The sequence below is a fragment of the Talpa europaea genome, assembly GCF_964194135.1.
Source record: "Talpa europaea genome assembly, chromosome: 9".
In the NCBI taxonomy this organism is placed as follows: domain Eukaryota; kingdom Metazoa; phylum Chordata; class Mammalia; order Eulipotyphla; family Talpidae; genus Talpa; species Talpa europaea.
The window spans coordinates 53,535,333-53,562,715 of record NC_140076.1 but is presented as its reverse complement, the minus strand read 5'-3'; the positions used below and the strand labels follow the sequence as shown (position 1 = coordinate 53,562,715).

The window sequence follows — 27,383 nt, the reverse complement described above, 5'->3', positions numbered from 1 at the left end:
CACTGCAATGAAATAATGTTCTGGATGTATTGACTTAAGTAAGTCATTATTAAATCTAATAGCTCCAGTTTTTATTTTCACTTTTATTTTTCTCAGGCAGCTATAGAAAACTGAAGATACATAAGTGGCTCACATTGTATCCCTATCACACAGCACTGCTCTAGAATTCACAACGTACATCCTTGATTTATCAAAGTCTAATGCTGAGTAGTCCCTTATTCTTCTTTAGAGCAGTACAATGACCTAACTTTATTCCCTCCCTCCATAGTTACATGCTACTTTCAAACAGTACTGTTGGAACAGCCCAGTGCAGATCACGGGCCCAGTTTCTAGCTCCGAGCTCCAGCACCGTGTAGGCAGCGCTAGTCCGAACTCCATCTCTGACGTCCTGAGCGAGGAGGATGCTGGGAAGCGGGCAGAGCAGGGCGGCCATTTTGTGAGTCTTTAACTGGGAGCAACACACAAGGGCTTGCGCTCCTTTTCATTGGAGATGCTGCAGAAGGCAGCCACCCGCCAGGCGGTAGGCCTCCACTATTTACCCTCCCTACCACCCAAGGTGAGAGGAGACCCCAACCTCAGTAGCAGCAGCAGCAGCTGACCTCCACCACACTGACCTGGTTCCTGTATCTCATTCTACCTACCGCCAACGGTTAGTAACTGGACCTTCTCCCTCAGTCTCTCCCCTGCTAGTTCTCCTTCTTGTACCTATTATGGCGAGTAGGCCTTGCCCCATCCTGTCAGTTCCTGTTGCTGCAAGGCCACCTCACAACGTCAGTCAGTAATTGGACCTTCTCCCTCCCCCCTCTCCTGTTGGTTAAAATTATATGTTTTTTCTCCACCAATTGTATGTTTTGGCAGAAGGTGCCCAGACCTAGAACAGTGGAGAGGTACTGACACTTTTTTTGGTTCCCTGACCGGGGAAGAATGGCATACTGGTCCAGTTGTTTTGGGGTGCTGTGACTGGAGCACACCTGCCATTCATGGTCAGTTAACTCTGTGGGAGGGAGGATGGAGAAGGCCTCCTAGTGTCTTGCCCACAGTGCGGCTGCCTCAACAGGCATGTTGTATGTCTGTTTGTCCGTTTTTGTGCAGTAAAAGGGCTGATTTTGGTTAGAAGTTGAAGTTTTGTTTTCTTTTTGAGACAGCTATGGATGCAGCCTCTACTTTAGGGTATCTGGCTTTGGTCTTCTGCAGTTCTGTTTGTGGATTTGGTCTATTTTTGGAAATCTGGCTTTGACTTTGTGGAGTTTCTTTTGGGAGTATGTTTCTGGTTTGGGAAATTTGGTTTTCATTTTGTGGGAATTCTTTTTGGTTACCATGTATAGTTTATTTTCATTTCCTAACTTAGAGTTTGGTTTGTGGGGCTTTTCTTGGGTGTATGTGTGCTTTACTATTTATACAGGTTTGTCCTTCCAAGGTCCACCCAGTTGTAAGATGGCATCTACATTTTTCTCTATCTATGTGATGTATATCAGTGTGCCATTCCTTTGTGTCTAATTATTTTGGCATTCAAAGGAAACTATTTGTATCCAAAACTGAGGAATGCAATGGGAATTGATCTAGATGTTTTGTGAGAACTAATTTGGTTTGAAACAAGTATTGTCTCATAATTGTAAAATTGGATGTGTTTTTCATTTATGTCAGATCCAAGCTGCCCTGAAATGTCAGCCAAGGATAAACTTGCTTAATATTTTGATCATTCTTTAGTTTAGGGCATTGCAAAGCATTGGCAGTTACCAAAATTGTTAGGAAAAAAATTAACAGGAAAGAAACCTGGAACTGCTCCAAGGTCCAGATGGACGGGACAGAGGGATTCATGCAGAAGAATGAACCTGTGAGTGTCAGTGTCTAGGAGGCTACTAGTGCTCAAGGAGACAATAGAGTCTTTCAGCTTGTTATGCTGAGTGGAGGGTCAAGGAGCAGCCTTGAGCCCGGAACTTAGCACCACAGTGGGCACTGAGTACTCAGTGTTTTGGATGGCTCAAACCTGATGCAGATACAATATATGAACCTGGTGGGTGAGGGCTGCGCTGGGACCAGGCTCCCCTTGCTGCCTGTTACCATCACTGTGTAACAAGGGCTGTGACCTGCTAACTGCCACCCTGTAATCGAGCCTCCCCCTGGTATTGGAAGTACAGTGACTCCAGCAGGTTTAGCCCATATCTGAAAACCAAGATTGCAGCCTTGCACCAATCCCTCTCTCTTGCACTCTCTTCTTCCTGCAATGTGCAATTAAATCCAGTCCTGATACAAACATTTCTCCCATTCTTGACAAAGTCTGGAGAAAGAGACCTTGACAGTTTTGAGACTGGAGAAAACTCTCTTCTGAGGCCACCTCCTAGCATCTGGACTTCTAATTTTCATCACCATAGAAATGGTGACAAAAAATTTAAGTATGGAAATTGCTGGATCTGCCCAGTGCAAATGAGGGGACTAACTACCCTCTGATGTCTGGCATTACCCAAACTGGAGAGCATGACACCTGGACAGTGCCATGGTCATAACTCTAACCCTAATGTCCTGAGTGAGGAGATTAGGTACAGAACAGAGCAGCCATTTTGTGAGTCTTTAAAAGGGAGCTTTTTGCTCCCTTTTTCGTATGAGCTTGCTCTTTTTCATTGGAGCTGATACAGAAGCCAGCCACCTGGCTAGGTGATGAACCTTTGCCCCCACACATCAGTCAATAACTGTACCTTCTCCCTCTCCCCTGTTGGTTAGAATAATTTTTTTTCTGCACCAAAGTTCCTTTTTGTTTGCATTTTTGGCACAGGTGGCCGGACACAGAACCACTGAAAGAAGTTTTGACATAAGGATCCCTTGGCCCAGAAACAGTACCATCAATTTTTATTACTACATTTTAATGAGGACTATGTGTCTAGTGCATTAAATGCCACATTGAAAAAAGAATTGTCATGGACATGAGGGAGTGAGATACCATAGACACTGGAGTCTCCTATAAGTGAGGAAATGTGGCAGGCAGTCAAGTAAACAGCCATAAACCATAGGAGACACAGAATATAAGGCATAAAATAGTATAACCTCTGTGATTACAGAACATGAAACTGAGGCACAAGGGTCATCATCCATTTATTCACTAGACATTTCTCAAGAAACAGTTATTCCAGATGTTAGGAGTTTCAGTTAAATATTGCTGCCTAAAACATTATCCCAAAATTCAGAGGCTTAAAACAAGTCATTTTATAATCTCTCACATTCCTGTGGATTGACTGAGCTCAACTATATGGTTCTTTCGTTCTTGATAGAGATAGTGGTCATGGTCATGTGGTGTAAGACTCAGCTAGAAGCTCCCAGGTAGCTCACTCATAGAAACGGCAGTTGATACAGACTGTTGGCAGTTGATACTATCTATCTCCTGGCATTCCTTAGTACCCATCTTTATGACCCGTCCATATGGTTTGGGCTTTCGAAAGCATGGGACTAATTTTCAAGAGCCAGAAAGGGAAAGCTGTCTCTTCCCTTAAGGCCTGTGGTCAGCTGCATTCTAGTGGTCAAAATCAGTCTTAGGGTATAACTAGTCACCCACTGCTGTATCATTAACAATCCCCAAACCTAGCAATTTAAAATAATAAATGGAATTATGGAACACTTTTGCTAAGTGGCTCTAGCTAGACTCTCAATCAAAATGTCAGTCAGAGCTGCACTCATCTGAAGATTTGACTGGGACTGGAGGATCCATTTCTAATGTGGCTCACTCATATAGTTGGCCAATTGGTGCTTACTATTGGCAGGAATACACAGTTCTTCTGCAGATAGGTTTCTCTCAGGCTGCTAGCTGCCCTCATAATGAATGAGCCAAGATCCAGCAGAAACCTCAGTATCCTTTATGAGCTAGCCTCAGGCTTCATGATCTCCACCATATTCTTTTTGTCAGAGAAAGCTCTGATTCACAGTGGGAGAAAACTATGATAGGGGACCAAGGAGTAAGGATCACTGGGACAAACTTAAGGCTGCCTATCACACAAAGCAAGTCCAGAATTCTAAGGGATGGAAAAATAAATTATTCCTCTGGATGGGTGGAATGACCAAGACTTTGTGGCCATCTTTAATCCACCAGAGCTAGGCACAGGGAATTTAGCAAAAGAGGCTTGATGTTAAAGAATTTACAGTGTTATGTATCACACAGAAAACTGTTTTTACCTTATAGCATCAATATATTAGGTTTACTATTTTTGTTGCTCCTCGTTCCTTCCTATATCGCTAACCTTCCTCTAGAACAATTTTTCTTCTGCATGAGACACAGTTTTCATTCAGTATTTCTTTAGTTATGGTCTGACAAGTGAATTCTCTCAGGTTTTTGTTTATAAATATCAATAAGACTTAAATCTTGAATGATATTATACTTGGTATATAATTCTGTATGGGCTTAAGGTTTCCATTTTTACTCAGTAGTCAGCTATAGTTTTTTCTTCTGCTCCTTTGAAAATAATGTGATTTTTCTGGCTGCAATTAAGGTGGTTTTTTTTTTTTTTCAATTCCTGTGTGAATTCGTTATTCTGCCTGAGTTGGACTTAACTGACTCTGGATTATTTATCATTTTTTGGTCCAAAGAGCAATTATTTATTCATTCCAAAATTTATTTTATCCACAATTGTCTTTCTAATTATTGCTTTAGAACTTCTCTTACCCTATTGTTTTTAAAATTGCTTTTACTTTCCACTTTTCATTTTAGATCCACATTTCATTTTTTCCTCTGGCCTGTTCCCAAGATCATGAATTCTGTCTCTTCAGGGTTTAAACTGTTATTAAGTCCATTTATCTAGTTCTAAATGTATTATATTTTTCTATTTGAGAATTTCTACTGGACTCTTTTTCAAATACATGACTTCAACTTTTATAGCTTCCAGTTCTTCATTAAAATATTCAACCTTGTCTCTAATTTGCAAGAACATAATAAACATTGTAATTTAAAGTTCCTGTCTAAAAATAATAATAAATGAAGCTCTGCTGAGTCTTTTTCTCCCAGTTCTCATTTGTCAATTTGCCTCATAATGCTGATCATCTTTAATTATATGCTGTACATAGTATTTATTCTTTATATAAAAATTTTGAAGCCTAAGAAACAAGTCCTTCAGAGACCATCCTTATTTCTAACATGTGACTGGGGGTACAAGACTCCAGGATAAATTAATCCAGGGATTAGCCATTTTTCCTGGCCCTCACAAATGACTCAAGGCTGTGCTTTGGCCTGTATCAGAGCTGTTTTACTTTGGGTTCATCCTTATCCTTAAGAGGTAGCTCTGAAAGTTCCTAACCCAAAAAGCTGCATGTTTATTCCTCACCTGGTAGGCCCTGACCTCTATCTTTTGTCTTCTTAGTTCAATGAGGTTTTCAAAGGTGCTGCTTAGCCTCTTGACACTTCTGGGTTCAACAAAAGCTACTGTACAAAATCATCTAAATTGGATTTCTATCTTCTGCCAGATCTTGACCCAGTAATTCCTTCTATCTTGTTAGATGTCCAGTGTCATAAATAGCCTATTTTATTCTCATTTGCTTCTAAAGAAAACAAATCTTCATTATGGATTTCATCATTACCAGAAGCAGAAATCCTACTTTGATTTTATCTCTTAACTTTTCTCTATATTTGCAATACTTTGCTTTCTATTCTTTGACACGGTTGCTTCATAAGATGTGATAATGTTATGAGCACTAATGATAATTTCTATCAAAATAATACTACTTTCTTAGCACTTTAAAATCATTTTTACCTCAAATTCAGCTTTATTAACAATATATGTTGCTATTAACAATAAAATTTACAGTTTTTAATCATTCTTTTTTTATTTTTATTTTATTTTATTTATTTTTTAAATTTATTTATACAAGCACTGGGTACAGTCAGAAGTGCCAGAGGGTGAGAGAATTCACCAGAGCCAGAGCGGAGAACAGAACAGGCAGAATAACGAAATACACTGCTGAGGGGAGCAGCGGGCACGGCAGGAGAGGCCTGCGGGCCATGTGGGACCCTCGCCTGCAGCTGGGGATCGAACTGGCGCTGCAGAGGCTGCGGGCAGCATCGCAGCCCAGTGCTCAACCGCTGCGCCACCAGGGGAGGCCCTATTTTTTTTTTTTAAAGATTTTTTTATTTATACAAGAACCAGGGTATAGGCCAGATGCACGGGAGGGTGAGAGGATTCACCAGAGACAGAGCGGGGAACAGACTAATGAAATACACTGCTGAAGGGAGCAGCGGGAGAGACAGGAGAGGTCTGCTGTGCCATGTGGGATTCTTGTTGGCCGGCGGGGACCGAACCCATGCCGCAGAGGCTTTGGACAGCTTCACAGTGTGGCGCTCAACCGCCTGCGCCACCAGGGAGGCCCTCATTCTTTTTTTAAAAAAAAAAAAGATTTATTTATTTATGCATACAAGAGCGGGGGTACAGGCCGGAGGTGTGGAGAGTGAGAGGATTCACCAGAGACAGATTGGGGAACAAAACAGGCAGATTGACTGAAATACACTGCTGAGGGGAACAGCGGGTGAGTCAGGAGAGGTCTGCTGCTCCATGTGGGTATCTCCCTGGCTGGGGATCGAACTCATGCTGTAGTGGCTGCAGATACCTTCATAGGTTGTGTCTTAACCGCCTGCGCCACCAGGCCCTATCATTCTTCTTAAGATATGTCTGAAAAAGTTCTTTTCTTCTCTTTTAGCCATTACAGTTAGTTTTAGATCTATTTTCCCTTGTTCCTTCTTTAATAAATCTCATAACCAAGCACACAAGCCAAGGAGGACACATGACTCAAACCCAACCTGTCTGATATCCACCTAGAACATTGTTACAGGAAGGATGCACTGTACCCATCTGGCTCAGGGTCTTTTTCTGTAATTTCTTTATTTTCTGGGGGAGAAGGGGGCTGGAGAAGGTACCTGAACTGGTGAGGCAAACCGTAACTATTGGAATCAACACTGCTTTGAAGTTTATAGTATGGGGTCACATATTCTCTACCACATAGATCGGTGTTTCTCAATCAGGGATATTTTCATATTCTAGGAAACATATGGCAATGTCTGCCACATTTTGGTTGTCAAAATTGGGGGATGGGGGAGCTAATGGCATTTAAATACCTAACAATGCAAAATTGTCTCACCACAACAATTTACCTAGCATAGAATACAAAATGAAGATACTAAAAAGCTCCAATATAAAATCCAACTGCAATAGAAAGTATTGAATCTATAAGTAACAGCATAGCTAAGAGATTATTTTTAAAAAATTTAGAAGTGCAGTAGGTTTGAATACAATCCAGATTCATGTCAATATTGGCTTCTTAACTGCTACCTTACCATTTTTCAGTTAAATAAATCAGTAAATACTCCTGGGCTTAATCTAGTTTGCAGTGAGTTTCTATCACTTATAATGCAACAGTTATTACTAATACAATATGGGGATATAAAACTTTATTTGACATAATCAGAGTTGGGAAGATTTCTATATTCAAGTGCTTCTCTTTCTCTATTCTTTTTTTACTTAGCCTTTAGAATTTATCTTCTGTAATAGCATAGAATGTTAGATAATTTTAAATTCTATTTGTAATCATTTAACATTTTTAGAAAGCATTTTTAACTGAAAAAGGTAAAAAAAATACTTTTTATTCTCTATTACAAAAACAAGTCAATACTTTTATCTCTCCACTATCTCCTTATTTTGTTTTTACTGATTCAGTGGTATAAACCTTTTTTCTTACCCTCTATAGAAAACATGTCTTTTAATATTTGAAGCAAAAGTTTTGTTTTTGAAATTTGCTCTCAATTGTAATCATACTTGCTATAATCATTAAACTAAACTAAGTATATTTAGCTGGTTTCAATGTCCATTATCAGTCTTTTTCTGATATAACTTCTTTCTTGGTTTAGTCATTTAAATTCACCTGTTATGATCTGGGATACTTTGAATAACCTTTCAAGAATGACATCATGGGGTTGGTCTATTTTCTAGAATGTATTACTATGGCTACTACAAATGAATACCTGGCTAGAAACAATTCTACAACTGGAAAATATTGTAGCAACTATGTCCTAACACTGGAGAGGCCAAATACCCATTTGTTCACAAGTAAGCTACGCTTTTTACTGATAGGAGTAGAATTCTTTTTTTTTTTTTTAATAGAGGCATATTTTATTTATTTATTTATTTGTTTGTTTGTTTGTTTTTTGTTTATACATGCACTGGGTACAGTCAGAAGCACGGGAGGGTGAGAGAATTCACCAGAGCCAGAGTGGGGAGCAGAGCAGGCAGAAGGACTGAAGTACACTGCTGAGGGGAGCAGCGGGCGGCAGGAGAGGTCTGCGCACCATGTGGGACCCTCCTCCGGTGGCCGGGGAGCAGCTGGGGATCGAACCGGTGCCACAGAGGCCGCGGGCAGCATCGCAACCCAGCGCTCAACCACTGTGCCACCGGGGAGGCCCTAGGAGTAGAATTCTTAATTAAATTTTAAAGTATTACCAAGATATCCCTACAATATATTTGCCTCTCTAACTTTGCAATCAGAATTAGATTTAGATCAAACTAATTCATTCATAATGTTGAATATTACTTCTGATACATGTGTTCTGTTTTATCCTCTGGAAATTATATTTGCTAAAGTAAAATCTATAAATGTATACTCCATATTTATAACTTGTCCTTCATTTAATTCTTCTCCCTTTCCTATAAAATGTTTTCAAATTAATTTTATACATCACTCATTCAATTTTCTATACTGTCAAACTTTATTTATTGCATTTAATTTTTTTTCTGAAGTGACAACTTTTTTTTAAATTTCACAGTATCTTCTAATTTTGGCCTGTTTTCTTCACAGTATCATATAACAGCTTTAGAGAAGCAAATTGGTTTTACATATTACCAAAAAACAAAGCAATTATTTTCTAAACTTTTTTATAATTCACACTATTCTTAACAGTATCTTCAGGATACATATAATGATGTTTCTTTCATAGATACATGAATATCATTCAAAGATCCCTTTTTTTTTTCCCTGCTCATCAATCCTTAAATGAAGATTTATCCATATCTAGTATGGGAAAGGACAAGGAAACTGTCTTCCATTTCCTCTTAAATCATTCAAGAGCATGTATAGTAGAAACCCTAGCTAAAAGCTGAAACTAAAACTAAAAGAAAAACCTGACATTTAAGCATATTCTAGTAAGACTATTTAATACTGTAGATAATACAAAGAGAATCAAACAGCTGAGAATTGAAGGGTTGCTGCATGGAAATCAAAAACAAGGGGGATGGTCCAAGATTTACACTCTGAAAACTACAAAGGGTTGTTGAAAGAAATTAGGTAGTATATAAGTAAAAAGAAAGACATACCAAGTTCATGAATGAAATATTAAGATGACAATACCCCCCCACCCCAATACCAGCTTATTAATTCAAAGCAGTCTCCATCAAAATTCCAGCTGGCTTTTTGCAGAAATTGATGAGCTTATCTAAAATTCATATAAAAATTCAAAGCACCCAAAATATTAAAAAAATCTTGAAGAAGAGCAACAAAGTTAGAGGACTCACACCAATTTCAATACTTAATACAAAACCAGAGCAATCAATACAATACACCATAAACAAAAATTTATTCAAAATAAATCTCAGACCTAAATGTCACCTAAAACGATAAATCTCTTATAGGGAAAAAAAGGAGTAAATCTTTGTCACCCTGTATTAGGTAATGATTTCTCAGATACACCAAAAGCATGACAACAAAAGAAAATTAAATTGACTTCCTCAAGATTAAAATGTTTGGTGCTGCAAAAAATACCAACAAGAAAAGTAAAAGGGCAACCCAATGTTGAAACTATTTTGCAAAGCATATGTATTACGAGTTTTGTATCTAGAACATATAAAGAATGCTTACAACTCATTGAACCCAGTTTTAAAAAGGGAAGGGATCTAAAGCCATTTCTTCAAAGAAGATATACAAATAGCTAATAAGCACATTAAAAGATGCTTAAAATCATTAGCCATTAGGAAAATATAAATCAAATGACTATATAGTAACATTTTATCCTAACTAGGATAGCTATGCTCAAAAAGACAAAATAACAAATATTGGCAGGTGCTCAAATGGTAAACATACAATTACCACATGATCCAGCAATAGGTATACACCTAAGGAAATGAAAGCATGTCCACACAAAAATTTATATGCAAATGTTCAAGACAGCATTATTCATAAATAGGCAGAAAGTGGAAACAACACAAATGTCCAATAATTAATGGTCATTAAATTATAAATAAAATGAGGTACATCCATGCAGTGGAATATTTGACAATAAAAAAGAAACGAAGTACTGATACATGCTACACATGGATGAACCCTGAAAACATTGTGCTAAGTCAAAGAAATCAATCACAAAGACCATACACTGTACAGTTCCATTTATATTAAATGTCTAGAATAAGCTAATCTATTAAAAGTGAAAACGTAGATCAGTGTTTGTCTAGAATTGGGGAACATGAAGGAGTTGGTAAGTGCAAGTTAAAGATTACAGGATTTCTTTTTAGGGTGATAAAAATGTTCTCAACCTGATTGTAATAATGGTTGCACAACTATGAATATACCAAAAAACATTTTATTGTAAACTTGAAATGGTTCAGTTGTATGGCAAATAAATTATATAGAACTTAAGCTATTTAAGTGGAAGATAAGGTTATTAAAACCACAGTAAGAGTTATTCATGCCCCTAACATTTTAAAAGCAAAAGCCTTCCTTATAAAGGTCTTTTAACTGGACTTATTTTTGCCTTAATAATCATCACCCCGGTTAGTCCATTTGTGAACTAAAATAACCTTTCTTATCTGATTGGTTTGTGGTGTGAGTTTCTCTTTTTGAAATAAATCACTAGGAATAATTTTCCCCCCTACTGCTAATAGTCCTAGTGATAGCAATAAATGAAGGCAAAAGTCTTGCTGTAGGACACAAACTTGTTCCTGCCATCTGTTTCCCGTATTAGAAACAATCTCATTCTCTAATTCAGGAACATGACAAAAATAAAATTTTACTGGAATATAGTTAGATGCTGATTGTTTATGTACTGTTTATGGCTGCTTTCATGCAACAAATGGTATGATCTAGATGCAAGCCAATGATATCTACTATTTTGTCCTTTAATTAAATGTTTGCAGACCCCTGCTCTAATCCGTAAGGGTTTTATCTCATATTGCATTACTTCCAGGATAGAATACCATTCAGTCAGCAATATAATTTTTATATATAATACACTACATTATTTTTATTATAATTTCTCATAATCAAATTTATGTGATTCTAGAATCATTCCATTTTTCTTAAAGATTTATTTATTTATACATACAAGAACTGGGGTACAGGCCAGAGGTGCAGGGGGTGAGAGGATTCACCAGAGACAGAGTGGGGAATAGAACAGGCAGACTGACTGAAATATACTGCCGAGGGGCGTAGCGACCGAGACAGGAGAGGTCTGCTGCACATGAGGGTTACCTTCCTGGCCAGGGATTGAACTGGTGCTGCAGTGGCTGTGGATAGCTTCATAGTGCTGTGACTTAACCCCTTGCACCACCAGGGAGGCCCCATTATTGCATTTTAAAATGAAGTTAGAAGAGGAGTTTATAGGCCCTTTTATTTCTCTAACATTTTGACCCAGAGGTAAAATCCATGCTATACTTACTACTATATGATAGCATAGTGCTAGACATTAAAGAGTCACACAAACTAGAAATAATTCCTGCTTTCGTGGATCTTATATTAATTAACAAAAGAGAATACAAGATAAAAATGAAACAAAATAGATTGTTATAGGTGTTAAGAAAAATAAAAGGCGGACCTGCCTGGTGGCGCAGACGGTTGAGCGCTGCACTGTGAAGCTATCCACAGCCCCTTCAGTGCGGGCTCGATTCCGGCCAGCTGGTGAAAATCCCACATGGCACAGCAGACCTCTCCTGCCTCCCCCGCTGCTCCCCTCAGCAGTGTACTTCAGTCAGTCTGCCTGTTTTGTTCCCCACTCTGTCTCTGGTGAATCCTCTCACCCTCCCGTGCATCTGGCCTGTACCCCGGTTCTTGTATAAATAAATAAATCTTTGAGGGGAAAAAAAGGCTATCAATGAAAATAAAGGGGGACATACTTTATGATACTTTAGTCTCGAAAATTTCTCTAAAGAAATGTTTAAAATGAGATCTAAAATATGAGTAGGAGGTAAGAAATCAAAGAATAAGAAGAAAAGCATCCCAGGCAAAGACCAGAAATAACCTGGTATATTCAAGGCACTGAAAGAAAACAAGTAGAGTCAAAACAATGGAAGAGGAGATACTTGTACAAGATAGAATCAAAGAAGTAGCAAAGTCAGAGCATTCAGGAGTAGGACTCTAACTATGGTAATACGGACTTATTTTTTTAATTGGAGACAGCATTAAAAGATCTTGAACAGGGACCTAATGTAACACAGATTATATTTTAAGATTATACTTGTTACCTTATAGATGGGCACATAGGGAAACTAGTCATGAGACAGGTACTGTGTTTCAGGGAAAAGACAATACAGTTAGTGACCTCAACGTGGTGATGGTAGATACATCAGTAATTCATACTAGTAATTCATACTAACTTGTTAATTAGATCTGTAAGGGGAGGAGGAGGGGATGAAAAAAAAAAAAAAGAATGACCCCAATGATTAGAGCTTGAGCAACTTTGTAGTTACTGATGTGGTTTACTAAAAGACTGGGTGATCATGTGGGGAGGTAAGAAGGTAGAAAATGATAAATCAGGTCTCCCCAGTGGCGCTGCGGTTGAGCACTGGGTTGCAAAGCTGCCCGCAGCCTCTGCAGCGCCAGTTCGATCCCCGGCCACTGGGCAAGGGTCCCACATGGCACGCAGACCTCTCCTGCCGCCCGCTGCTCCCCTCAGCAGTGAATTTCTTCGTCAGTCTGCCTGTTCTGCTCTCTGCTCTGGCTCTGGTGAATTCTCTCACCCTCCTGCGCTTCTGACTGTACCCAGTGCTTGTATAAATAAATAAATAAATAAAATCTTTAAAAAAAAAAAAAAAGAAAATGATAAATCCATTTTAGGAAAAGCAAATTTTTAAACAGTCCTGAGATTTCCAAGTAGGGATGATTATAAACTCCAAGGAGAAGCCTAGGCTATAGATGATAATTTGACAGTAAAAGAAAAAAAAATACATTTAAAACCAAAATTTCTGACTATCCATTTTTGTCCCAGTAGAGTTCTCTTTCTTCAATTCTCCATCTTTTAGGAGAAAAGTATTTTGCTCTAAATGGTGGAAGAAGGGAAAAAACCAAATTGATAACACTGCTTGCTGCCAAGGAGGAGAACTGAGTGGGTAAAGACTGGTGGGAGGGAAAGTATGTTTACCAAAAATCCTTTTATATCTTTTAAAATTGTGTAGCTTGTTAATAACTATCCAAACAATTAAACAAATTAAGGAGGACCCACTAGAGTCTAGATGGTACTTAGTTGAAGAAACCAAGACTTTTACGCACCTAGATAATTATTCTTTGCTTTCTTAAACCCTTCAAGAATACATAAAAGGGTAGGTTTTGCAATCAGTACCTATTGAAGTTCCAAATGAAACTTCCTGTTACAAGTCCAAATTAATCACATTTTCAAACAATTTAATGAACTACAAGTGACTTAACTATTCAATAACCCAGTCCTTATTTTACCAATAAGAAATAATCAGAAATACAAACTACAATCAAGATGTCAAATAACATGTTGTGATATCAATATCTTAAATGGCAGAATAAGATCAACATCATCATCATCTAATCGATAGCAGATTTACTTCACTGACCAAATGCATCAAGAAACTAAGTGTTCAAATGTCCTATTTACCTTTATTTACTATCCCCACTATTTTCTAAGTCCTAGGCATGATACTTAAACTAATTTAATTACATAAAGGATTCTAAAATGTTTAAATAAACTGTCAACTTTTTACAATGTAGTTTAAAAATTTAAAACTGGGTGCTTCATGTCTAACTTGGTAAACAAAATTTAATTATTTTGTTAAAAATATTCCTTTAAGACCACTATAGAAATACATTATGCAAATTATCAACCAAATAGTGGGCATTACAGGCATCTATTATATGTGCTCAGCGCCATGCTATATACTTTCATACCTTATTTTATTAAGTTAGGTCCGATATCCTGTGAGACAAATATTATTCCTAGGTCACAGGTAAGAAAAACAAGTTAATAGTAGTTAATATCCTAAAAATATATACATAGAAATTGTGTAGTCTGTACTCTAAATGTCCATATTCTGTTTACGTATTATACCAAAAGTTTTCAAACTTTTTGGTCTCAAGACCTCCTTATGAGCTTAAGAATTATTGAAGATGCCAAAAATCTCGTATATGGATATACCTATCAATCTTTACTATACTAAAAGTTTAAATATTCTAAAATTTTACTTGTAAATTTTAATATTACAATAAACTTATTACATGCTAATATAAAATCCTTATGGAAAATTTGCATTTTCTAAAACAAAAATAACAGTGCTATTTTTATTTAATTAAAAAATAAATTTCTTAATAAAAGACAGCCAGATTTTATTCCATAACTGCTTCTCCATTCAATCTAGTGTAAAATGTGTTGGCTTGACCTTCATGAAGAAAATCCAGATTCACATAATAAGTAGTTGAAAAAAGTAGAAGTACTTTTAGCAGCCTTTTTAAATAGCTGGGAGTATTCTTTGATACTACACCAAAACTTAGTAAGTGGTCATTTCTTAAAGGTTAGTTGCAATGTGAACTCTAAAACCATGTCAATAAACTTTTTGTAGTGTTGCAATGAAATCTGTTGGTTTCTCTTATATTTTAAGTGAATCAATTACTGATTCATGATTGTCTAACATCATCCATTGATCATCTGAAAAATACTGGTTGATTTAAGTTATATAGGCCTTCCAAATGTTAATATATTAAACTGTATAAAATAAAAAAGATCACATTTGGTAATATCACCAATCTGACCAAAATAGTCTCCACTGGGAAGCTGTCAAGCATAGAGTGATGTGGATATTTTTTCCAAATTCTATTTTTGTTTCAATGCATGATTTTTTTTCATTGGCAACAAACACTATCAATTGTTATCCTTGAAATCACAGCTTATCGATCTTTATCCAGAAATGTCTGTCAAATATCCAAATTGGAATAACTAATTTGTCTGTAAGATGTTCTTTCAAAGTAAAAATGGTGTTTGTTCCATAACAAAATCAGCTAGTTTAGCTTACAACTCATACAACTGCAGAAATAAATATATATATACACACACACACACACCCGTTAGTATGAAGAACATGATGCATAATCCACACTACATTAAAAAGAATGTCAAAAAGATAAGTGCTTGGGGCCTCCCCGGTGGCGCAACGGTTGAGCGCTGGGTTGCGAAGCTGCCCGCGGCCTCTGTGGCACCAGTTCGATCCCCGGCTGCTCCCCGGCCACCAGAGGAGGGTGCCACATGGCGCGCAGACCTCTCCTGCCGCCCGCTGCTCCCCTCAGCAGTGTACTTCGGTCCTTCTGCCTGCTCTGCTCCCCGCTCTGGCTCTGGTGAATTCTCTCACCCTCCCCCGCTTCTGACTGTACCCAGTGCATGTATAAGCAAAACAAACAAACAAATAAAGAAATAAATAAAACATGCCTCTAAAAAAAAAAAACTTACAAAAAAAAGATATGTGCTTGATTAAAAATAAAAAATCATATCTACAGCTTCATCAAAGAATTACATGAAATAGGTTTTATTTTTTACAGTTCTTTAGTGTAAATACATGGCAGTGAATAATACAATGACTGCTAGTAATTCAATATTCTCATTCATGCTAAGGTTCCAACACTGTTACCTACCACTGCTTTTGTGCATCAGCGAAAAAGTCAGCATGGTGGGAAAGGCAAGCAATAACTATGTATTATTACAAATAGTTTTGACTTCTCATGCCCTCTTAACAGGGAACAAAGCAGGATATCACAAGGACTAGGAACAACATAGCTCCAGCTTCTACAGTCACCTTCAAGTCCCACTGAAGCAACCAAGAAAAAGAATGTGTATTTTCTTTCATAAATGGTGCTATTCCACTAAAACTTACACATGCACAGAACATTACAGCCAGTCCGTAAACTTCTAACCAGCGCAACCTTCTCATTACTTCCAGTAATAACATGTTAATCTGACTCTTGTCCATCCAAGTTTTTTTCATATAGCAGCCAGAACAAGCCTTTAAAATCAGATCATGTTACTCTTTTGCTGAAAGCCCTCTAATTGCTTTCTGTGTTGCTTAGAATAAAAGGCATAACCCTTAACAACAGTCTACAAAACTTCTACATGCTTACATCCTCATGGCTCCTCTCAAATCTGCTATCTCATACCATTCTCCCCTTTTTCCAGTCCTACTGGCTTGCTTCTTATTTCTTCAACATGATATCTGCATTTACAATTCTGTATTTGACACGGTGTTCTGCCAGATATCTGCTATTTTCTTTAGGTAATTAGTGAATTTCTCTTATCAATGTCTTCTCTGATCCTGAAATAATTACTATCTGTCCTCACCTGTAATCCCAACCATTTCTTTCCTCCACATCCTGCCTTTTTCTTTTTTAACCATATAATATTTATCTTGATCAGTCATACCATGTATTAATTTACTGTTTATCTGCTCCCATTAGAATATAAGCCTCATGAGAGCAGGGACTTTGTTCTGTTTATTGCTATAACCTCAGCACTTAAAACACTGCTGTGATATATCAGCTCAGTATATATGTTAAATGAAAGAATGAACAAAGAAAAAAAAAAGTAAATCATTAGAATAGTGTTAAAACCTGTTTTTACTCTCCAGAAAGCATTTTACCCCAGGAAAATGTAGGTTTCCATGTGGCTTTCTATGAAAGCCAGCCAAAGGATTTTTATGCACAAAATAGAAAAAACAGTACATGTGCTATAGAATTCAGTACAGTGCTAAGAAAGAGCATGCATTAATATACCTGATAGGTGTCTATAGTCAGGAATCCAAATGCACTGAACTGAGTTATTCCAATAGTAACTAAAAATGACAATGTAAGAGTCAAATCTACCTGGTCCTTTGGCAGACCTGCAGGCAGTATATCTTCAAGTATCAGATAAAACCTCAACTGAAGTTGTGTCTATAATCAGGAATCCAAATGCACTGAACTGAGTTATTCCAATAGTAACTAAAAATGACAATGTAAGAGTCAAATCTACCTGGTCCTTTGGCAGACCTGCAGGTAGTATATCTTCAAGTATCAGATAAAACCTCAACTGAAGTTCTAGCTAAACCTCAACAACAAGAATATCTTCTCCTAGAAGAAAATTAACATCAAAAGAGAGAGGAAGTTATTGAAATTAGTGGGTATTATTACTATATGAGACTTCTGAGCTAAAATATTTTCTAGTGCAGTCTTTTATTTGAGTCCATAAATGCCCCAAGTGGTATATATTATATCTACTTATTTTAGAAGTAAAAAGTATAACCTCATAGAAACCAGCTTGTAGAGAAGTAGGGTCTCAAATTCAGATCAGATTCCAAATATAAATATGGCATTTTAATTTTTGAGATTTTAATAAGAGTAATAAGCCCAAAAACACATGAAATTCACCTAAACTGCAGTTAAACCTCATATATCCTGTTAATGAACAACATTCAAATCTACAAACAAAAAAAAAATACTGTTTCCCTTCCCCATTTCATATGCTTCTGTCTTGCTCTAAAACTGACCTTCCAACATCTCCCCAAAAGAAATAAACTGTTCATGAACAGGAACATATTGTCTGCTCCGCTCCCATTCAATTTTGAGCAACTATACTCACTTTGTAGAATCAAAAACACCCTGACAGTTATACTGCGTATTCTGCATTAAAATAGGTTTCTGGGTCCTCCCTGGTGGCTCAGGAGTTAAAGTTTCAGTGCTGTCAAGCTATCACCAGCCACTGCAGCATGAGTTCAATCCCTGGCCAGGGAACTAACACATTTGGCGCAGCAGACCTCTCCTGTCTCAACTGCTGCGCCCCTCAACAGTGTGTTTCAGTAGATCCTCCTGTTCTGTTCCCCACTGTCTCTGGTGAATCCTCTCACATCCCCTGCACCTCTGGCCTACACCTCAATTCTTGTATGCATAAATTAAAAAAAAAAAAAATCTTAAAAAATTTGTTTCTGTGACTTAATGATATTAACATAATTGTGAGTCTTCCAGAATTCTCCTGCCTCACTAACAGTTATCAGGATACACTATCATCAATAAGTACTCATTTCTGCTTTCAAACAAAGTTGAAAGGTCAGAATACCTGCTCTTATTATATTTAGTGCAGGAAAGAGAAGAGGATTCCTGACCTCCATTTTATGAGGTAGCTCTACAGATGTGTTCATACAAGTGTAAGTAATAGGTCAGGTTCCTTACTGTTAACGATGATGCCATCCACAGTCACTTAACCCAAGGATAGTCTTACTGTGTTGGAGGTACACAGGGATAAGAGGTGAAGAAAGTAAAATCACATTCTAGAGTCATTCAGATCAACAGCATCAACCCTAATAGATCAGTGGAGTGATAGATTTCACTGCCAGTTCACCCTCATATCCAGTTAGGATGCATAACATTTAATAATTTGGGGCCTAGAAAAAACAGGTCATTTTCTAAGGGAAACTGAGGTGTGCCTTTCAGAAACAACGTCAAAAAAAATGACTACAAAATGAGAATAGATACAAAAATACTAGTGTTCTTTTAAGGATGTGCCATCATTCTAACTCTCTCCTGGCCCTAATCGTTCTCCTGAGATTCAGTTTAAGATTTTTTTTTCTGACATGCAGTGTAGCTTCATAGGTGCCTGTTCTCAGTCATATTATGCATTATTCCTTGCATCATCCATTATGAAGAGTTTAGTAACAAAAATAAAGTGGGAAAATATCAAGAGGACGTTTAAAGTTTTATACAGAATAAGGCAAAATAAAGATACCATATGGTCACCAAACTAATTTTCCTATTGTCTCAATTATCAAATTATTTTTGATCTTCTGAAGTTAAGATGTTTTAAAACCCTTTGTCTGAAGAAATTTTCTTCCATCTTGTCTGTCAGGAACCAGGTAGAGAAGTTACTCATTAACCATTTCTTTATCACTTCAGTGACCTGCATTTACAGGAATACTCTTGATTGAATATTAACTTAAACTGGAAATATCTATTCATTGTGGGAAATAGTTTCAAAATTACACTACAATTAAATAAAAAATGAAAATTAACTGTGTATAGAGAAGATGGCTTGTCACATGCCAGCCAATGTAATTAACGGGAGTAGAAACTGCCAAATCTTCAAGAATAGGGAAAAAACTTTTACATCTAGGAAAGAGTGGTTTGAGCAATTCATATATCAAGGGCTTTCATCACTCTGACACCTAAAAGCTTCCTACTAATGCCCAAGAGAAATTTAACTCAATTAAGGGAAGAAATAAAATTACAGGTTTAACAAAGAGTGTAGTCAAAATCAAGTCTTCTATATGCTTTACAAGTGTCCTCAATTCTAAAGTGCTAAAGAAGTAAAAATCATTATCATCAATTACAAAAAAAAAACACACAAAAAAACAGCATGTCACTACGATGCTTTGTCCAACCACCAAAGGCAAAAGTAATTCAGAAAAATCTTTACATTCTGAATGTAAAAAAGGGCTTAGTCTCAAACTTCATTTCTATACTAAAGAAAACAATAGTGGACTCCCTGGTGGTGCAAGGGGTTAGGCATTGCACTATGAAGCAGTCCACAGCCACAGCAGCACGAGTTCAATCCCCCCTCAGGGAGCAGCCCACATGGCGCAGCAGAGGGCTCCTGGCTCGCCCCCTTCTCCCCTCAGCAGTGTACTTTGGTCAATCTGCCTGTTCTGTTCCCCATTCTGTCTCTGGTGAATCCTCTCACCCCCTCCCTGCACCTCTGGTCTGTACCCCAGCTCTTGTATGCATAAATAGGTAAATAAATCTTAAAAAAAAAAAAAAAAGACAAAAATAGTATGTAATGAAAGACATAAAGTTAAATAAATTTTTGTACATTTAATGAAGTGTCTTTTTCCACACCCAGAGAAAAACTGTTACTAAATATATGATGAGTTACAATCTTTGGCATATTTGAACAGAGTATACATATGACGTAGACTGTTATTATGACTAACTTGTATTTCAAAATGTTTGAATCCAAATAAAAAATTCCTCAAAATAACTGATGGCTCAGAAAAAGGAATTAATACACATTTTACAACAAAAGAAAATGCTCTATCCTTGTACCTATTCAATTTAAGTCAGTAATTGTTAAATACACATTAAAAAAAAAAATTATCAGGCCTCCCTGGTGGCCTAAGGGTTAAGTCTCAGTGGCATCACCAACCAAGAAGCTAACCCACATATGGCACAGCAGACCTCTCTTGTCTTGCCCAATGCTTTCCTTAGCAGTGTATTTCAATAAATCTACTGTTCTGCTCCCCACTCTGACTCTGGTGAAGCCTCTCACCTTGTACCTGTGGCCTATACCCAGTTCTTCTATGCAAAATAAAAAAGCATTAAAAAAAAAAACCCTATTAAATCAAAGAGCAGTAAAAGCTGAAAGAGCTAGATAAAAGTGAACTAAATAGTGACTAAATCAGGATTTAATAAACTTTCCAGCAACGAAGAATAAAGGTAAAAACTAGTAAAATAAAATTCAGTAAATGTAAAGTCCTGCTTTGAGGATTATATATTTGCAAGAAAGGACACAATGGAAAGGCTGCCAATCACTTGAGAGAAAGCAATATTAAAAATAATACTCTTGCACAGCATTACTAAATGTGAGTCTTTTAGTAATACATACTGTTAAATGTATATTGTTTAAAACAATAGTCTCCTTTTGTCTTTGCTTATAAGGCCACTACAGCTCCAACACTAAGGTTAGTTCTGGGCACCATCCTTAAAAGGAAAAATCAAAAACTAGAGTTTCATTAAAAGAAGGTAATTAAGGGCCTCCCTGGTGGTGCAAGGGGTTGAGACACAACCTATAATGCTATCCACAGCCACTGCAGCATGAGTTCGATCCCCGGCCAGGGAGCAACCCACATGTCACAGTGGACCTCTCCTGACTCTCCCACTGCTCCCCTCAGCAGTGTATTTCAGTCAGTCTGCCTGTTCTGGTCCCCGCTCTGTCTCTGGTGAATCCTCTCACCCCCCACACCCCCACAGACTTCTGGCCTGTACCTCAGTTCTCCTATGCATAAATAAATAAATCTTTTTTAAAAAAAGGTGATTAAGATTTTTATGTACTTATTTAAGACTTGTATATTATTTAGTGTGTTTCAGGGACTATTCTAAGCATTTTATAAATGATGTTATATGAGGAATAGATACAGAAGTTAGGAATGTTTAACTTGAAGATAAGGAGAACATGATAACTCTTGTCAGGTATCAAAAGAACTATCAAATGGACAAGTTAGCCCATTTACTTGTGCCACTACACAGAAGAAGGGGAAAAAAAAGAAAAAATGAGAGAATGGCAGAATTTCTCTACAAGTCTATTATAAGAACTAAATGGGAAAATAAAATATTATGAACCTTGTTGTAAATTGCCACATACACATTATTAGAAATAAGTTATTTGCAGTACAGTGGGCCCTGCTTAACAGAGAGGTTGAGCATGGCCTTTCGAGTCTAAACTATTACTGCAATTCCCAGCTTTGGAACTTATACTAAATATAATTTATAAATTTAGCAAAGTTTCATCTCCAGGCCTCATTTTCCTCACCTTTTAAAGTAAGGATACAACTATCTGCTTTGCAGAGTTATTGTGAGAATTAAAAGTGATAATGTATGTATATACTTGGCAGTGTTGACACACTCACACTGTCTACCATGATGATGATAAACATCATCATGCTGCGGAAGAAATCTCTACAGTGAATATAAAACTAATATGATGTGGTATAATTACTGCATGGCTCTGCTATGTATCTGTATGAGTGCATCATTCTGCTATGCATGTATCATAACAACCCAAATATAATCTATAACTTGTTTTTGCTTGGGTCATTTAAAACTTAGTATTTATCATCTGTAATGTGGAAGGGAAATACTCTAAAAATCTAATAAAGAACTTAGGTTAGCAAAATATCAAGAGTAGGGCCTCCCCGGTGGCGCAGCAGTTGAGCGCTGGGTTGTGAAGCTGCCCGCAGCCTGGGTGGTGCCGGTTCGATCCCCGGCTGCTCCCCGGCCACAGGAGGAGGGTCCCACATGGCGCGCAGACCTCTCCTGCCGCCCGCTGCTCCCCTCAGCAGTGGACTTCGGTCCTTCTGCCTGCTCTGCTCCCCGCTCTGGCTCTGGTGAATTCTCTCACCCTCCTGCGCTTCTGACTGTACCCAGTACATGTATAAACAAACAAATAAATAAATAAAACATGCCTCTATAAAAAAAAAAAGTATAACAAAATATCAAGAGTAAAAGTAATGTAAAGGGAAAGTTTTGCAGCTATAGGGGAGAAGGGGATTAAAGAAATAACACATTAAATTAAAGCATTAAATAGAAACTACCTAGGAAACTTCACAAGAGATGAAAATGTATATTGCAGGGGAAAAAACAATATACTTGCCACAGGCATATATAAACCGCTGGTTACATTTATTAGAAATATCAAAAATATAAGGGCAGCTAAGCATAATGTGATGATTTTATATCTCAAGGCAATTTAAAAGGTGAAACTATGTTAAGGACAAAAGCTTAAAGGTATTTAGGATTCTAATTACTTTGAACAAAATCTGTACTTTAAGAAACCAACTCTTAGATGCTGGACTAAGGGAAGTCCAATAATGATCCTGTAATTCTGCACCTTGTGTGATCAACCAAGAAAACCAGTTCTAATATAGTTTACTATTATACTTGGTCAGTCATACTCATCTATCTCTTTCAAAGAGAGTTAACTCTCAAAAGGAAGCTTTTATATGTTTTCAGGGCTATTTCAAGGTAATGTAACTCTTTTAAAGGCAACAGCCGTAAAATAAAATCTGTAACTACTAAGAAGACTAAATCTGAAAAACTTCCTAATAACTACTAATCTGAAGCTCCAACACATCTCCCACATTCTAAGGGTTAGAATATAATTGTCAAAAACAAATAATAGCATGTTTGTTGCAACAGTGAAAAATGATAAAATCAATTGAATGTAGGAATGAAAAACTGGGTGCAGCTGTCAGGATTTATGATGACAGGTAGTGATATGATTACAATATTGTAAATTCAGAACACAAAGTGAAGTTGTTAGAGAATTGTACAAACAACAAGAAATCTTGTTTTTTTAATCTCAGTTTTTGCCCTAATTTTAGATGAGAAGCCTAGGGTCCTGTGGAATTAAGGGAGCTTCTGCAGAGGCAAGTATTTCATTAATACGATATTTTGAGCACAGAATGGAGTATGTTCTAACTAATATGTATAGTACTCATGTTCAGTTAAAACTGGAGCTAACAATATTTGCCAACTACCCAGCTTAAAATGGCCTACCTCACTAAATCTAAAAAAAAAAAAACAGTTTACATTAGTTTTCATTAAAAAATTTACTGCTGCTTAAAATTTAACTCAATCACGTTGTCACTAGAATTCAGCTTATAATTTAAGGCAAAAAGAATATCCTTGAAAAAGATACTGTGTTACATAGGCATGAAATTAGTACGAAAAATCACAGCACTACCTTTAGTAATCATCTTCAAAATAAACATTACTATTAGCAGTTATCTTCATACAAAAATCAAAAAACTCAAACTCTATCCCAACAAAATTCAACTACTCACAAGTGACTATACAGGTCTAGGTATCAACTGCCAACAAACTTCTGTGTGATTCCCAGAAATCAAAGCATTCTATATTCCATCTTAAATGCAAAATACAGACACTTTGAATCAAAGTTTCCTAAAGCAAGGGGGTAGGGGGATGAGGCAACCTGATGGCAGGTAGAAATCACGACCAATTGCAGTCAAGTTGGATCTGTATCTGGGTAAGAATGGACAGTCAATTTTTTAGTTCAGAATTCCAGTTCTCAAGGTGGTGGGGGGGGGGGAGAGAAAAAAGAAAAAGAAATATAAACAAAGGAAGGAAGAAGGGCCAGGTTGGAAGACATGAAACCTAAAATATCAGTCAAGAATCAACACACTGAACGCCTGACTCAGAGATAAACAAAACAGGAAACTTTGAAGGGGGCAAGGGAGGAAGCATTCCTTTGCACCCACAAGAACCAATGCCCAGATCACTGGCATGCTGCTACTGAACTGGCCATGATTTACGGGCATTTCGCCCGGAAGATGAGCAAAGGAGAGGAAAGAAGGGTCTGCTGGAAGGGAGCCTAGCATTCCAGAGGCCTGGCAAGGCACACCCTAGACTCGGGAAAGGAGAGGTGGAGAGGGGCGAGCACTCCTCACCGTGATTATCTTTCTGCCCGATATTGTGTGTGCGGATGAGAGAGGACAGTCTCCTCACATCCCCCTTGAAGACGCACTCGTGCACCGGGTATTGTGCGGGGCAACTGCCTCCAACTGCGACGACAGCAATGGGGTCGGTGCCCGCTAGTAGAGCCGGGGACTGGGAGGTGGTAGTCACGGAGGAATTGAGCAGCGGCAGGGCCAGGGCGCCGGGGGGATTGGAGGAGGCCGGAGCTGTCTTCAGCCGCAGCCGGTGGTGATGGTTACTGAAGATCTTATGACAGGCTTTGCCGCCCTTGCCGCTGCCGCCAGTGCCAATCCTGCCCCCGGTAAAGGTGCCGCCGAGGGCAGCCGCCGCTTCCTCATCCCCGGGCTCCAGCAGGTCCCCCTCTTCTTTGCTGGGCTTGTGGTCCCTCCGCAGAGAGCGGATCTTCTCCCCGGTCATCGCCGCCGCCGGGGGCAGAGAGGAGATCCGGGAGGCTCACCGCCGGCGACAGAGCTGGCGCTGCGGCGGCACACGGCGATTAGAGCGGCGGCCAGGCGCCTCCAGCGCAGCATGAACTCCCAGGGTGTCCCCGAGCCAGGGACAAACGCATCTCCCGGAGGAAAAGAGTCGGCTCGCGCCTAGGCACGCAGGGGCGCGCGCTCGCTGGGGGGAGCTAGCGCTCAGGCGCCCACGACGCCAGGAACCCCGTCCCGGCCACCGCAGCCGCCTCCGCGGCTTCACGCCGAAATACAGGGCACAGCCATCTTCTTTTGGCTCCTCTCGCGAGAGCTCCCCCGGGAGCGGGGGCTGGAGGAAACACCGCGATAGGTGAGCTGCCCGCGCCCCTCGCACCTCTCTTCCCGAGGCGCGGGAGCGCGCCGGCGCCCTCCAGGCGGCGAGTCGTGTCCGGGGTCCGGGCCGCGCTGGGCGGCGGGGCTCGGCGCTGACGAGGCCGCGCTGCTCGTGGGAGGTTGAAAGGTAAAGGCCGCGCTTGAGCTATTCGAAGCACATTCTAAGCTGTGACTTAAGGCCTCCGGCCTCCGGGCCTCCCGGGAGAGGGCTGCGGACTGACGCCTCTGCACGCAAGACGTGATGTCACTGAGCTGCGCTGGACACTCGCTCAGTAAACATTTCCCAGACCTCTGTTCGTGCCGTGCCCTGAGCTGGTGGAGGTCTAAAAGGCCACTGCTGATGCCAAGTAACTCCGCGGAGCAGGAGAGGCGTTCAGGCGCTGGGGTACGATCTTGACACGACGAATGAAGGGGATGAGGGGAGCTAGGTTGCACTGAAAGGAGAGGGACGAACTTTAGCTTTGGAGTGTCCGAAAAGTCACCATCGGAGAGTTTAGGACTGACCTTGGAAAACTGACCTTGGAAAGTTTAGGACTTTCCCTGTCAGCAGACAGGGAAAGGGGAGGTCACCCAAATATTTGCTGAATGAATGAGTTTCTGGCAGGCGTCAGAGATAAAGTACGGGGAGGGCAGAGTGGACGCTGATCTGAAGGATAGAAAATAATTGTGTAACTGGAATATGACTAAATCCGTTTATTGCCAACCTCCACACAGCGTCAAATTCAAAAGAATCATAAATCTGACATGCATAACCCTGGACAAAAGAACAAACTCTCCAAAGTCCCGTTTATTACGATAGTTGCTTCTCCCAAAAAGCTTCTAAACAAACTTTTTTTTTTTTTGGTACAACCTCCATCCCTCCAGCAAAAAGTTATAATGATAACTGTGGGGACTGGCCTTTCTTTTTCAGCCACTTAGGTTTTCACCTCCCACCGTCAACCAAGCCTATGTTAACTAGTCTCCTTCCCTCTATTCATTCTTTTGTGAGGGGATGGGTGGTGGTTGTTCCCACTATGTTCAAATGTTACCCAATTAACACCTCAGAGGATCCTACTCAGAAAGCAAAACTGAACACATAATATACAAAAAACAATTTGTTCTTTGGCATTAACCAATATTTATTAACTCTAAATCAGACAGTATGGTGGGTTCTTTATATACTGTTATTGCCCTGTGGTAAGTATTTTTGATCTTCTCTTGACAGTTGAAATCTTGTCCAATGCTTCAAAACTGGAATATAACACAGTCAAATCTGACACCAGTGCTAGAGAAACAGCAAGGACCAAATCATGCAGGACTTTGAATATCATCTTAAAAGTTTAGATTTTATCCTACAAGAAATGAATAGCCTTTTGGGTTGTTAAGCAGGGCACAACATGATGAAATTTGCCTTTTAGAAGTGTCACTCACTCATGTTTTTGAAAAGTATGTATCAAGAGTAGGTAACTACTCCAGTGACAAACGGAAACTACTGCGTAAGTCAGTAAGTATGCTTATGCGTGCATGTAAAGGTCTGGTAGAATATATATATCACACAAAGTGAACAGTGATTATCTCTGGTAGATGGGATTGCTAAATCATACAGTGCATACATTTAGTTTCTTTTTACAAAGAGAATGTATTACTTTTTATTAATCAGAAAAAAATAGTTTTTTTAAAAGAAGTGGATAATTCAGGTGACGAGAAATTATGAGAATATGAACCAAGTGAGGATAGATAGTGTTTAAGATTTTTTTTCTAATGAGTTTGATTTTTGTATATTGATTTGAAGGTTCTTGTTGCTGTCTGAAATAAGTTAGATGTATACATCAGTTATTTGGAAATGAAACATAGGACACAGAACTCTTAGTTAAGATTCAAGTGTTACCTCACAACAAGTGATGCCACGGATGTCACTGAGTTTCCCAAGGAAAGGTGTGTAGAGTGAGAAAGTAAGGTTCAGCCTAGAACAAAACCTTGAAAACACAAATTTATAAAGGATTTGTATAGGAAGAGTGGCCAACCATGCTATTATCAAAAACCTACACCACATAGTCTACCATTATATCTTTGAAATATCTTATCACTAGACCCAGAATTTAAAGTGTCTTATTAATGACTGCCATTCATGAAAGG

General features: G+C 38.6%; 1 protein-coding gene across 1 annotated transcript in view; it reads right to left on the bottom strand.

The window, feature by feature from the left end:
* ANKRD13C (ankyrin repeat domain 13C) overlaps window positions 1-24,876 on the bottom strand; it is a gene marked incomplete at both ends in the record, with an annotated part of 69,967 nt that extends 45,091 nt beyond the window's left edge. Inside the window, one exon of the mRNA XM_084241774.1 lies at window positions 24,432-24,876. Within this exon, the coding sequence (XP_084097900.1) occupies window positions 24,432-24,876 (445 nt within the window). The remainder of the gene's footprint in view (window positions 1-24,431) is intronic.
* Between the last annotated feature and the right edge of the window lie 2,507 nt (window positions 24,877-27,383).